Source organism: Eschrichtius robustus, chromosome 3, assembly GCF_028021215.1.
Source record: "Eschrichtius robustus isolate mEscRob2 chromosome 3, mEscRob2.pri, whole genome shotgun sequence".
NCBI classification, from domain to species: domain Eukaryota; kingdom Metazoa; phylum Chordata; class Mammalia; order Artiodactyla; family Eschrichtiidae; genus Eschrichtius; species Eschrichtius robustus.
The window spans coordinates 60,768,073-60,783,669 of record NC_090826.1 but is presented as its reverse complement, the minus strand read 5'-3'; the positions used below and the strand labels follow the sequence as shown (position 1 = coordinate 60,783,669).

The 15,597-nt window shown below is 33.7% G+C and overlaps 1 protein-coding gene across 2 annotated transcripts in view; it reads right to left on the bottom strand.

Moving 5' to 3' along the window:
• LRRC7 (leucine rich repeat containing 7) overlaps positions 1-15,597 on the bottom strand; it is a 383,497-nt gene that overhangs the window by 62,045 nt on the left and 305,855 nt on the right. For both annotated transcript variants that reach the window (XM_068538014.1, XM_068538015.1), the window contains one exon: positions 11,385-11,504. In XM_068538014.1, coding sequence (XP_068394115.1) covers positions 11,385-11,504 — 120 coding nt within the window. The remainder of the gene's footprint in view (positions 1-11,384; positions 11,505-15,597) is intronic.

Here is a 15,597-nt window from a genome sequence, read left to right as displayed (position 1 = left end):
GAACTGAATGTAAATGCAAATTTGCAAAATACAGCTAAAGTAGTGCATATACTAGAAAAGAAGACACCTCAAATCAATCATTAAGATACTACCTCAATAGCTTAGAAAAATAGGAGGCAAATAAACCAAAAGCAAGTGAAGGTAGGAAATGATAAAAAAGTTCAGAAATTGATGAAACTTAAAATGAATCACAGGTAAAATGAATAAAACAAAGAGCTGGTTCTTTGAGAAGATCAATAAAATTGACATACTTCTAGCAAGACTGAACAAGAAAAAAAGGACACAAATTACCAAAATCAAGAGTGAAGGGGATATCACTAAAGGCCCTGCAGACATCATAAGGATAATAAGGAATAATACTACAAATAACGCTACATAAGTAAATTTGACAACTCATATGAAGTGGATCACTTCCTCAAAAAACACGAACTACTATAACTCACACAATATGAACTAGATAATTTGACTAGTCCTGAAACTATCAAGTTGGATATAAATTAAAAACTTCCAGGAAAAAAAAATCTCTGGGCCCAGATGGTTACACTGGAGAATTCTATCAAACGTTTAAATAAGAGTCAACAGTAATTCTACACATACTTTTCCAGATAATAGATGAGGCGGAAAAGCTTCCCAGTTTGTGAATAGAACCACATAAGGACAGTACAAAAAAAAAAAAAGAAAAAGAAAGAAAGAAAAAGAAAACTGACTAATATCCTTTAGAATACAGATGCTAAAGTCCTTAACAAAATATTGGCAAATAGAATTCAGCAATATATAAAAAGAAACATCATGGCTGAGTGGGGGTTACTTGAATAATACAAAGCTTTTTCAATATTTGAAAATCAACCAATGCAATGCCTTGTATTAATGGGCTACAGAAGAAAAATCACGTGATCATATCAAATGAAGCAGAATGATGTTGTCGTGAAGAGTGTATTTATGTCAAGCACCTTAGTACAATGCCTAATATGTATTGTAGATACTGTTTTATGATTATAACAACCAAACTGTTAAGCTTTATTTTTTTCTTCTTGTGTTGTTTGTATTCAGCTAGGGCAATTTTGATGCCAAAAATCTATGCTCTCCCATTTGGACATTAGAGGACAAACTTTTACAAATACATGAAAGGGAGTTCTGAAGCTTGAAGGAGAGTGGGTATAAGTTGCTGTTTCTCTTGCCCCAGGGACTTGGTGACAGTGCATTCTGCTGGCACAGTGCAGTACTGGGGTGGGGGGGATTCAAATTATTTGCTGATCTTAAAGTTTTTAGAGCCAAATACTGTTGATATACTCCAGTGCTTCAAATGACAGATAAAAAAGTGAGGCAATAGGGCCTTTCCCTTCAGTGCATATGCCTTAGGATGGCAGCTGGCTGATACGTGCAGGCAGTCATTTGTGGCTTAGTGTATCTCTAGAAGCACATTTTTCTGTGATTAAATGTCAACTTATAAAACATAGCTCTGGAATTGGAAATTATTAATCAAAATGAAAAAAAACAACAAAGGATCCATAATAGAAAAAATGGTGAAATTAGAGCTAAATCTACACATTCCACCTACAGTTTGCTGTGTGATGATGCTGACTTTTACATTCCTGAAATAAAATGAAAAGGAAGATGTTAGCACTAACAATAAAAGTTTGACAATCACTTATTTTGCCCTTAAGGTTTCTAGGAACCTAAAGGTAGTGGAGTAAGTCAGATAAAAATCAAGTGTCAAGAAATGGCACCTTATCATTTTGACATCCTCTATTTGGCAGCAATCCTTGATCATCTGCCAGTTGTCATGTGGTTTAGGTCTTCAAATTACGTACTCAATCGCAGACATTTTCATTACAATGGATTAATTTCACATTTTATTTTTGCTTTTATATTTCTTCTGAAATGAAGATAGTATAAATGTTATTGAGTTAGCTCCATTTTCTGAAGTAGAATAGTCGTTTGTTTTAAGCAACATCTATGTTAAGAATTGTTGAAGTAAGTAGCTTTAATCTGCCACTGTTTTCTATTGCTTTAATCTGTGGCAAGATTTTTTTTTTTCCTCTCACTTAATAGCCATTTGATAGACACTCTTTGGGTCTGCACTTTTATTAAGGAAATAATTTAGAGTCAGTCTGGATAAGAACAATCTCCTGATTTTATGACAGTAATGTCCCACACTACTGGAGATAGCTGTATTGTTGCACTGGTATTAAGAGATAAAGTAATGTGCTTTGTCAATTAAAGAATTAATGTTGTATTAAGTAAGAAAATCCAATACAAAAGCGACTGGGAAACTAAACAATACTTTATTCAGCTGTCATTCTTGCTGTAAGTTAGAGAAGAATTTTCCATTCACATTTCTACAACTTCCTACCTGCACTATTTTTTAGAACAAATTTAATTACATAATAGGACTAGAGTAAGTTTTAAAAACACCTATGAATTAAATAATACTAAAATCAGCTGATTAAGATATATCATCCTGGCTGTTCAGATTAACAAAAGGAATATTTGAAATGGATCATTAAATAGAGAAAATTATTTCATTGATTTTTTTCAAAAGCTTCTTCCTGATTTAGCCACTAAGTGTATAGAACTGCCTCTGAAGGATCCCATTTTCATGAAATTTTTGACTTCCTGCTGGCCATGTACTCTTGCTTTGGCAATTAATTCTTGTTTAGCAAGCAAGTCTTTACATATTTTCAGCCTTCTCTCTCTTATATAAATAATTTCCAATTATAGGGAGATATGAATCTAATTGGATGTATTCATTCTTATTTCTCTAGTATAGCAAAAGGCATGGCTTCATGGGCACGCTGGAAAAGGCAACACAATCACCAATCAATAAGCTTTTTTTAAAAATAGTACATTTAGTTCATCTGAATAACAGTTCTGATATTGGTAAACCCCAAAGAAGTGCAATATGAAATTCTCAAGACTAGATTTGAACCCTTAGCTTACAATTCCTGTAATTGTTCTTTGGATTGTTCTATATGTTTTAACTTGTACAACCCCAAACAGTGCATTTTTATTCTGTTCTAGAACAATAACATATTTATTCCATAAAGACCATGCTGAGGCTAGTGTGGTAGAGACAGAGGCATGTATTTGTTAGGGAGGGAAATTAGTGGATGTCTTAATATAGACACTAAATATAAGCATCAAAAATTTCAATGAGCCTTCGATACGTGTTTGATAGATGCCTAAAAATGTCATCAATAGTTGATCCTTAATCACAGAAGTCCCATAAGATATAATTTTCACCTACTTATTTTATTCCTAACCCTTCCTAACCTGGAGTGATATTTATGACAGTGGGTATGTTCAGGCAACTGGTGTGATTGGAACTGTTGCTTAAAACTCCCTTTTCAACCTACGGGTGAAATTAAGGTGTGGATACTTACTATTCACACAAATATTCAGTTCCAGATTATTTCTGAATACCAAAACTCAAAGGAAAGTGGAATTGCATTATCATCGATCTAGAGAGTCAAAGTTCTGCTAGGGTTAGAGGTTCTTTTTCATTTGGACACATTTGGTATTTTCCCACAGTTCTGCTTTCCTTTTTAAACTTATGTCCCTCGAAAAAAGTGGCTTTTGGTCAAGAGAAAAACTCAATATATTTGTGTAAGAAATGTCTCTCTGGGGGCAACAGATAGTGCTAAAAGTTTTTGTTTATTTGTTTTTGATAATTAAAAAACCTATAATTGTATGACTTCATCAATCTACCCTTTCACTGACTCACTTCTCGTTTTGGGGGCAAAGCTCACTGATAGCAAATGCATTTGACTACTATTTCTTCTTGAAGTCCAGCAGCCTCAGTAGAAGTGACACCAACATGAGTGAGGGTGGTAGGAAGAGGATGGTTGAGGGAAGCAAGGAGAATCTCAACCTACCAAATGACTCAAAAAGATCTCTTTTCCTAATGCTTATAAAAATGTTTGGAGTTCAAAATGACTCTATATGCAGGATTCCAGTCTGTTTTTGAGTTTCAGTGATGACCCAGTCTACCAGAAGAAAAATTTACTGCAACCAGTGCAAAATTTGCTCCTATCGGAGGAGAAAAATGAGGCTTGGGAAAGAGAATCAGAAAAGAGGGAGCCAGGATTGTGCTTGGCATTACTCACAGTAATAGAGAATATTGGTTTTGTTTGCTTATGGACTGATGAAGTCAAGGCATTACTCCTGGGCATTCTTCACTGTTAATAATGCATATTGCTTTAGGAGGGAAAAAAATACAAAGCCTCAGGTGAAACTTACACTACCTGACATATTTCTTTCTGTACAAAAGGAGAGTTTAGCTACGGCATTGACATTCACTAAAGTTTCAGAAGCATTTTTTAAAAATTTCAATATTACTTTAAACTAGAACAGATATGCTTGACTTTTATGTTATTGATGGAAATAGGAAACATTTCTATTTCCCTGTCTCTTACCTCTCATATGTTAAGGTTTACCCAGTTGATTTTCATATCTGCTTCATCCACACCTTGACTTGCTCTCTTATAGCCTCAGGATTTGTTCTACTTGTTGCCGTTCCTATGTTTTCTAATATTTAAATCTTCACCTATCTTTCTTGTCTATTCCAGACTTTCCTCTATTTCTGTGTGAGTTACATCCGCCTTCCACCCCTGCCCCACCTCCCGTCCCCTGCCTTTGATATAAGGGATTCCAACAGCAATAATGTCCATTCTCAGTTAAATACAAAAGCCAATAATTGTAGTTACATTTATTTCAGTTCCACATATATAGAGTACTGATAGCAATATTTGTTTTTAAAGGCAGTAATTTTGGAGAAAATTACTTTTCAATGACTACAACTTAAAGATTATACATTTTAGATAAGATTTTTTATAGCATAATAAAATGATTTTATTTAAATTACTAAATGTATAGCTTGATTTTTCTTAAGTTGATTTTCTTTTAAACATCTACTTATTTAAAAATGACGTAAATTTATTCTTATCCTGTGAAAAATTCTACAACAGACTGATTTTTGTTACCAAGTGAAAAATCAATCCCAGTAGTAGTTTGATTCAGTTGTTTTAAACACAAATGATGGTGTGGTTGTATAGTCAATAGCAAAACAATTTAAGATTTTCAAAAGGTATTTTAGACTTGATCTTTCTATATATGTATAAAAAGAAACAATGAAATGCATTATACCAAGAAACATGACAAATGGCAAAATTATAATAAGGAATGAATGTTAATAAATTAAAAAAAATTTTAATACGTCATATGGTCTGAAAAAGCAAAAATTTCAATTTGGGGGCCTGTGAAAGAAAGAATTAAAAGAACATAAAAAATGACCAAACCCCACATAATTTCTTTTAGTTTCTGCTAATGAGTTCCTGGCCATGCCTCAGAGATGACGAGCATCTGGCAATCCTGAAGCTCTTAATGGCTGAACTTGCAATGGCTGGCATTGCAGATGTGAGAAAATCATGGGCAAGTTCAGCATAAGGGGCATGTCTGTGAGCCAAGATTAAATTAGCTACATTTTTATACCTTTTTCTTCAACTATGTACATCCTGATGTTGACCCTTGATACCCACCTTTATTATTCTAACTGCCAAGTCATTATGCACTTAACCTAGAATAACAGACACTTGAGGAGGGAAGAGTCACTAATGCTGAAAGAGAACTTTGAATGTCTAGTCTTTACATATTAAAGAATTTTCAGATTTAATATCACTGGAATTTTAAAGTTTCTTGGTTACCCTTTCAAGAAGAGGAATGTTTTAAGTTTCATTTGTTTTAATATGTCACTTCAGCCTTTTTGCTGCAATGTTTTCCTGCTCCAGCATTTTAACATACTCTTACAGGTGTTATCCTTCAATTTTAAATCTTCTCAGGGATATTCAACCTTTTTAAGACTCTCAATACTTTTAACAGAGTTTGTCATTTCAGATTTAGAGAAAAACAGCCTTGCCATCCTTATGGAGAATTCTACCAAATCAGAGTACAATGTCTGACTTTAAAATGAAAATGGTTTTCATTTATATTTTACATTATGACCTTCGTACTATATTCAGTTACATTTAGGAGAGTGATCTAAAATATTTAGTCACCCATGTGATCTTGGCAAGTAACCTAACCTCAACTCCAAGTCTCTAACTGAGAAAGTCTAAATTCAGTTTCTTCTTTCATTAAAGTGGACAAAAATAATAGTGTTTACCTCATATGATTGTTGTGACGATAAGACGAACAAATACATGAAAGCATTTAGCACAATGCCTGACACAGGGTAGTATTTAATGCATGGTACCTCATAGTTCTCACCATGGTGACTGCGACTTAATCCAATAGACTGAAGCAGTAAAAGCAATGATGTGATACGACTCTAAAATGCAAATACTCCTTCTGAGAGCACTTTTGTTAAAAACTAAAGTTTTTAACAGCAGTTCTCAAAGTGCTCAAGTGGTACTGTCTGGAATTTGAGGGTGTGCGGCTGGATTTACCTTACTGTGACATGTTCTTCTAGCAGTGATTCCCAGACTTTTTGAATTAATGGACACCAGAATTTGAGATTTTGGAGACTGACAGAGCAAGAGAGAATTTAAAAACTACCTCCTACTATTATGCCACTGAAAAAAAAGAGGCTAGGATTTAACACCCTCAACACTTTGCCATATATTAGCCACTCTCAGGTACATAGAACAATGATGGTAGATACAGGAGCAAAATTCTTTCTGATAGATGAACACATTTTGTTTATTTTATACGTCTAAACCTCTGGATCCACAGCTTGGAGGGTACCCACATTTGTTCTCCTGTAATGCTTGGAGTACTGCTAGGCATAGCCATAGGTATTACCAATATTAGTTCAAAAGATACAATAACTAGAACAGAGAGCCACAAGTTCAATCATAGTCTTTCTGAAATGGATTTCCCACTGAATCTCTGCAGCATCACAGTACTAGTACTACACAGTAGTATCACAGTACTAGTACTACACAGTAGTATTATCCTAGTAGTAGCATCATAGTAGTATCTCTTGGCATAGAGATAAGATTTAAAAAGTCTTCTGCAGAGACTTTGAGAAGGAGACTCAAATGAGGTACTGACTAAGACTTCTTCACCACTTATTATCCTTGATTCCCCATTCCATTTGTAGTTTAATTTCTGATTTTTCATTCTCATCCTATCTAGCCTAATGACTACTTACTTCAGGACAACGGCAAAACCAACACTGACTTTAAAAAAAATTGATTGTAGAATAAAATATAAACTCAAAGAATAATAGTACAACGTTCACACCTATTTTGGTAAATCCAGCAGCGCAGGCTAATAATCCCATTACCATTTTCATTTCCTTAGGTTGATTCTCACTAGAATTTTAACTTGGTATCCTCAATTAATATATAATAAAAAACTAAAATTGAATATTTAAAGCATTCTTTATTCTCTTTACTCTGTGACGTAATAGGTAAACATATCCATTATTAGGTTCTAAAGTCTCAGATTTTAGGCAAAAGTGTTATAACATAGGGTAGTCAGAAAATGCTTATGATAGTAGGAAGAAGCTATAAGTGAGTTTACACATGAAAGACATGGTAAAATTTTAAATACATATTACATTATTTTACATTTGACAAGACATATAAAAGGCTACTGAAATTTTCAGATAGGTTAAACAATTATTTTAGCCGTTAACAAGAATAACTAGCTCACAAATATTTAATCAATACAGAATTGCATGGGGTTCTCAAAGCAAGTAGAGAAGCAAGCAAATGATCATCATGATTTGTATTGATGATATGATTAAACATAATATTATGGACTTTGAAAATAGATTTTATGTAAAATGGATGTATGAATGGATAATGTAAACACCTGTTAATTCCATTTAGAGTAATAAATGAATAAGGCTTTTCCTTTTATGGGAAAATTATAGTATCCCTTTGCAACTAAGTACGTGATTATGGTTCTCTCCTCTCTTGGTCAGGTTATGTAAGGGTCCCTTGGCTCTGATAGGTACTCCTTCGATTTCCTACCATCACATTCACGATCTCCTCTTTTTTCATAAAGAAGCAGATTTCCCTACTTTCCTGAGATTTCCAACTTCCTCTTCACCAATCACTTCTCATCAGCCTTTAAATATAATCAGTTGTTTGCCAGCTTAAATATTCCTTCTGTCTTCCTCATATCCCCTTCCAGATTCTACCGTAATTCTCTTTCCTTTTAAAAGGAAACTCCTTTCTTGAGTTTTTTTAAAGTTTCTCTATTTCTTAATGTAGGTTCCTATGGATTCTGCCCCGTCAGTTAATTAAATTACTTTTGCCAAGACCACCAATAACCTTTTTGTCGCTAAAACCAAGGAGCCTTTACTCATACTTACCTTGCTTGACTTTTTTTGCACCATGTGATACTGTTGACCCTTCCTTCCTTTAAACATTTTTTTCTACTTGATTTCCAAGGTGCCACTTTTCCTTGTTTTTCCTTCTACAGTTTTTTAGTGGTCATAGGAGTTGAAAGCGCATCTATTCTATTCCAACTGATTAGTCAAGGCCAATCATATAATTCCATTCATCTTGCTAGGGGTGAGAAGTCCTTAGCTATTTTGGATCAATGAGATGTAAAAAGAGGCTTGTGGGGGGATTTAGGGAAGAAAGGTTTTGCTTGTAAGAGACAGCTATGGGAAACTTGGTTCTCTCTCCTGATGGATTGGAAGGAGGAAGCTTGTTATCTTCAATTGCCATAGGTAGCCATCTGATAATTATGAAAGGAACCAATTTTAGGATAAAGCCAACAATATGAATGGAAGAGTGAAGAGAGAAAAAAAACCTAAGTATTTAAAATTATCTAACTGAAGACTAATCTGAGCCTTACCCTAGATCTTGTCTACTTCTAATGTTAGCTAAATATTTTAGTGTTCAAGGCTGGAATTTTCTATAACTTGTGGTAGAAAGAAACTTATTGACAAAATCTTTGGTCATTCCTTCTCTGCTCTTGTTTCTAAGAACATGCCTTAAATGTTGGTGTTCTGTGGAGTTCTGTGTCGTCTACCTGTCTCACTCACAACTCAATTATGACTTACGTTTTAATGATTGCTAAATTTGTATCGCCAACTAAGATTTCTCTCCTGAACTTCAGAAAAATATATCTAAATATCCACTAAAAATTTCCACTCAGATTTCCTAAAGTTACCTCAAATCTACATCTTAAAATTTAAACTCCCCTCCCCTCCTCCACTTACACCTATTACTCTTTTGCTTTCCCATCTCAGTGAATGGCACATCATGACTCATACAAATTAGAAACCTGGGGATTAGTCTTGGAACTCTTAGCTGTCTCTTATGCCCTATGTCCAGTCAATCACAAGATCACGTTGGCTGTACCTTTTAAGAATATATTGGATCTTTGCATTTTCTCTCTACCACCCATTGCTTCCATCTACTCTCCCTTGGATTACAAGAGAAGCTTTGTAACTCATTCCATGGCCTCTAGTTTTTCTGCTCCCCATTTCATTCTCTGAAAAGCTGTCAGAGTGCTCTTTAGATGAAAATTTAATGATGTCTCTCCCCTGTTTAAAACACTTCTTCCCATTTCTTTCAGGATAAAGCCAAGCATAATCTGGTTTATGCTTATCCTCCTAGCTTTATTTTATGCCACCCTTCTCTCTTAACTTTCTTTAATTTCTTTACTAAACTGGTGTCCTCTCCAGGTGGTCTCCTAGCCATCTTCACAGGACTATATCTGCAGTGCTGGATATTGCTCAATAGGCAGATTAATAACGTGTATAACACCTGCAAATCAGAATATTAACAATTATTTTGGATAAAATAATTTGATATTTAATGTATCTTTTTAAAAAAGCACTGAAGTATTTATCAAGGGAAAAATCACCACTTAATTTACAAAGAAATTATGGGATTATGTAGTGTATATGTTATGAAGCACAATTATAAAATGAACATTTATGAGCTTAAGAACTAGAGTGTAAGGATCACAATTCAGCTTAAGAAACAGAACAGTACTAAAACTAATATCAGCTTCCTCCCTGATTCTACCCCCAGCCTCCCCTTTAGAGATAACCATAATCCTAAATTTATGTTAACCCTTCCCTTATAAAAAGTTTTCTCATTCATGTACTTATGCCTAAATAATATATTTTTAGTTTTGCCTGTTTTTGAGATTTATAAATATGGAACTCTTGAAGTGTGCCATCTTCTGAAACTTGTTTTTCACTCAAACTATGCTTCTAAAGTTTATACCCATTATCCTAATTATAGCTAACAAATGTTCATTGCTGTAAAATATTCCCTTGTGTGAATATTTTTTATCACGTTTCTTGTGATAGACATTTAGGCTTATCCAGTATTCTACCATTGTAAATGTTGGTATCTTGAATGACATACACAAGAGTTCTTCTAGGATAATATCTTAGGAGGGCAATTATTGGAATGTTGGGTATATGCACATTCAGCTTTATAAGATAATTTGTTGCCAATGTGATTGTGCTTTATACTCCCACAAGAAGTATAGAGTTTACATTGCTCTTATACTTGCAAAGAACTTATATTTTCCTACTTCTTAATTTTTGTTAGTCCAGTAGGTATAAAATAGCATTTCTTCTGTATTTCCCTGATTGATAAAAAGGTTCAGTTTTATTTTAATGTTAATTTACTCTCCTGATGCCCTTGTATTTTACCATACTTTTGGTACTGTGTTATATGTCTTTTCATATTGATTTGTAGGAGTTATAAAAAATATATTCTGGAATATCAATCCCTTGTCTCTCATATATGTTGCAATTATCTTCTCGGTTATAGATTTCTTTTCGCTCCCTTTATGGTGATTTAACATGAAGTATTACAATTACCTACTTATCTCTGAACCTACCTCAACAGACTAATAGGTCCTAGAGGTAAGACACCATACCATATCTTATTCATTTTTGTTCCCTAACATCTAGCAAGTACTCAACACATAGTAGTGCTGCTTAGCACATACAGTTGCTCACTAAGTGTCTGATGAATGAATGACAGGATGAATGAGTTGCTATGACTTTAGAAATGGTGAATCAATCTTTTGTGGTCAAATTTCATTTTATGCAAATTGGCTACACCATGCTGCTGAATCCAACAGAGTCAGAAAGTATACATTACACAATTTCCTGTAGTTGCACTTCAAAGGTGGGTGTCAGACATGAGTAAGAGGTGACAGATCTTCAGAGAGGTGGCAGGATGTTGTTTATAAAAATTCATTACTAGCTCTGAGCGTTTGGCAATGTTCACTTTTCAATGCACTTACAGTTAACCAGACTCCCTATTGTGGGATAGTATTTAGACTAAATTTATCACAAAGTTAGAAATGATGTTAAGACGCAAGATATGGATTACATATTACAATGGATATGCAAGATTCATGGTTTGTGTCATTAATTTGAAATTGGTTACCTTTTTAGTAATGGTGTCCGGAGGTACATCCCGCCTCCCAAGAGGATAAGGATTCCACTGGCCACTAGGAGATACATCTTCTTGTCCATTGTCTAAAATGTTGCTTTGCTGGGACGGGGTCTATTGCAAAAATGGTATGGCATTCTTTAGTGATGTAATAGAAGTTTATCATAGTTTTCTGAAAAGAGTCCCTCATGATTATGGTAAAATTAATTTTGTTTAATCACAGAAAAACATATATCCTAAACTGGAGGTATTATTATACACTATTTACGTGGTAAGAATTGTAAATTAATAGCTTTTTGGAAGCAGTGAGAAATTCAATTAAAATAACCATCTTATAGTTATTTACTGAATTTTAAAGAGAAGTTTAAATTTACAGTACTGGAATAAAAATAATCAGGATAAAATTAACCAATTGTTAAAAACTACAACATTTAAAAGTTGCTTCACTTGTTTCTTTAGTGTGATCTTACCATTTAGAATATAAACTGAAACCATATAATACATAGTATGTAACTTCCAATATTCCAAACCATAACCTAAAACAAATTTTATAAGGCTGTATTGATTCTGGGAGAATGTGTCTTGCACTAATCCAAAATGGTATTAACACTAGCATAGTGCGAGATTCATGGCACTATGACATTATCTATAGATCGCTTAGAGGAAAGATTAACACATCAAAAAATATTGTGCTGTTAGAATTTCAGTGTAAATCAATCATAATTGTTTTGATTCCAAATTATTTATATAGATCATTTATGCATTAAAGTTTACACTCTTCATATATATTTTATTTTTGGCTGATTTACTGCTTATTATTTTTAACAAATAATAATACTCCTGTCTTTATTATTATTACTACTAGATATTTTGGGAGGCTTCTGTAGTCTGACCTGAGTAACAGAAAATAATCATACATCATCAGAAAGATGGCCTCCCGTGGAAGGATACAGTAATGGGATATTTTTCCTGTCGAAGCCGATTAACTTTTTCCATAGGCTTTCTCCTCCTCTAACCTACGGGATATACAAGTACTGCTTGATTTCCTGGGGAATTCTTATGTGGTGAGATATTATACTCAATGTTTCCTATGCCATTTTCTCCACATGTTTTGGAGGATCCCTATGGATAAAGAAGTCCTGGTTAGAGAGTGTATGTGCAGCTCTTTGTGTGAAGAATGGTCTTCCAACCCTGGAATGAGGGAACTGGGCCACCCTCTTCATAACATGGCACAGATGGACTGCTTGCCAGGCTTCATCCAGTTATACGGAGTGCTCCTAATTGTCCTCCTTTAGAAAACAATTATATAACCACCCTATCTGCATTTCGACTACATGCATTTTTAAAAAGCATTGCTTGGAACTATTAAAAAAATAATATTCATTACAAGATTAATTAAACAAAATTAGATGAAATTTTCCTGGGGTCTAGTGGATATAGTGAAAAGTAAGGAAATTCAATTTTCTTCTTTGACTTTGGCCATGTGAATTCCTTTTTCATGAGCATATCAGAAAGTATGAAAAAAGAGAAAAAAGGTACTGAATTGAGGCTCCTGGGTTAGTTAGGAATGAATTTACATGTGTTTGTTTGAAAATCAAATAGAGGTAACATATTTAAAATATATATTACTTGAAAATAACCAGACAGCTATTCAATGACTATCTGTCTGATTTCAAGCATTAATTTTCTAGTCTTTACCTTTTGGAGATTAATGTTTGCATATGCCCACATACGATTTTTCTAGCTATTAATATGACAAATCAAACTGTTAAAATTAAGCAGTTAAAATATAATTATGCAGGGCAGGCACTACTGGACAGTTTTCTTTTTGAATTTTTAGTGCTCATGTCTTTTCTGGTTTGGTTTCTTTGCCAATGAAGTGGGATAATAAATATATTCAACTAGCTGGGTCTGTGGAACACAGATTTTTGAGAAGTGGTCAGAATTCAACACATATAATCTTTTTTTCCTCCATATCATCTTCATCTTCATCTCTATTTCCTCCACTAAACTCCCTTCAGCTGCCCAGACATGACTCCTAGTCACAGAGAGCAACTGAGAATTGCACGATTCTTTTCAACGTAAAAGAAGGCTAAAACACTTAGTCAAAATCCTAATATCATGATGATGAGATTCTTCATTAATTTAGCAATTAATCTCTCTCTTTTTAAAATTAGAATTAACAACCGCACCAATTCCTTTATGTTACAGGGCCCAAAGAGAACATAAACATGCAGACACGTGAAAAAAATACTTTGACTAGACAGCAAAATTAAAGGAATTTCCTGAAAGCAATTTCCTTTATTAATTTCAAGAATGCTCTGGCCTCTTCGTTTTTCTGAAGTGAGACACCCTAAGGGTGACTTAAGTTTGCAAAAAATAGACCGTGAAAACAGTTTATTAATGTTTGGGAGGGACGAACCCAAAAGAGAATTATGTAGTGGGTTCACATTCTTTCTCAAAAGGAGTGAGTATAGCTATTTACAAAAAAATGTACTTCTGATAAAGTGCTCCTGAACTTTACATAAATGCAGTTACTTAGTTGTTAAAATTCTATGAAAAGTTACAAGGAGCAACTGTCACTATTGAATTTTATTATTTCAAAGAAAATAAGCAAATTGAGGTTCAATTATCTTTAGTACCACATTCTAGTTATTTTCTATAGATACTTCAAAAGATTAAGAATTAGTCTTTTCCTCACCACATATGACCAATTTAACATAAAATACGTGGAAAATCCTCACAATATACCATATCTTCAGCTTCTAAATTCTGTAGTTCCTTAATATTTCAAAATAAGAGAAAAACTCGCCAATGTGATTTAGTGAAAAGTCAGAAATTATATTTTTAAAGAAATTCGGTAATGCTAGTAGAAGTTTTGCTGAACAGATGCTAATCTCAAAGACGACTGTGGACATTTGTAGATTTAACGTTTATGATTTTGACTACTGTGAGTGATCACAAGCATCTATTGGAAGGAAGAAGTAATTTCTAATTTTGCTGAGACATAAATGTGCATGAATATGTGTGTCTCTATATATCTGTGTATGCATGAGCATGTATATGAGTGTATGCATGCAGGTATGCATATGTGTGCCCATATGTGAGGATATGTGTATGTAGAGGATTCACATGTATGAATAAATGAGCTTAGCTGATCCAGTAGCTTTGCTCTTGACTGTTAATTGATGGGTGCACTGAAAGCTTTGGAAATTCACTTATGGCATTTAGTTGGAGGAATTATATGAGAGTGGTATTAGAATTTGGCACTGTGCAAAGGTCTTGGGATATATTCCTTAAGAACTCAAGGATCTATTTTGCTTAGTAATTGGCACATCGTTCACAGAGGGCATTACCACAGCTTCAAAAAAATGTGTGAAAACAACTTTCCCCAAAGTATTTTCAGTGAAATTATTGTTATATTATTCTTTTTCTGCATATTTTTTGAAAAAAGTAGGTTATAAAGACAAATATACACCAAGTTTGGATCTTAATTATTACGCTTTCACAGGGTTCGATCTGAAGATGGTAATGTAATATCCAGATGATTTTAAAGCTAGTATTTCATTATAGTGGTGGGGAAGCATCTGTACGAGTACTAAGCTTATTTTGGTAATTTTAGTCACTGTCTATGAGGATTTATGTGGATTTACAGGCTGAAGGCTTTTTTCATAATTAGAAAGATAAGTGAATCCTTCTTGAGCAATAGGTAGCCAATAATAAATGCAGCAAAATCAGTAGAAACTATAGGCATGTTACCCCAAGGTGCTGCAGAAATATTGCTTTGCTTTCAGCAAACAAAACAAAACAAAACAAAACAAAACTGGAATTAAGTAAGTAACCCTTGGAACTAGGGTGAACGAATGCATATCAGATATTGTTACTATTTGATCCTGAGTCACTTGCATGGTCTATAAGAAAGGACATTAGAAATTTGAAAAGTATTTAGGTGCAAACATTGCTATCTAAACTCTAATTCAAAAGATGGTGGAATAAGTATCAACTAATAAAACAGATACTGAGGCCATCTTCTTCCAGGCAAAATTATATGAAAAGATCATTGAATACATATATTTCCATAATTTCAACTTCCCTTCCTCTGAAATTGTAATTTATATTAGTGTCTGTTTCAATAAGCCAATAAGCAGTAGGTACTATGGTGTAATATTATGTTGGTAAAAGTTAAAAAAAAAAAGAACAAGAAAAA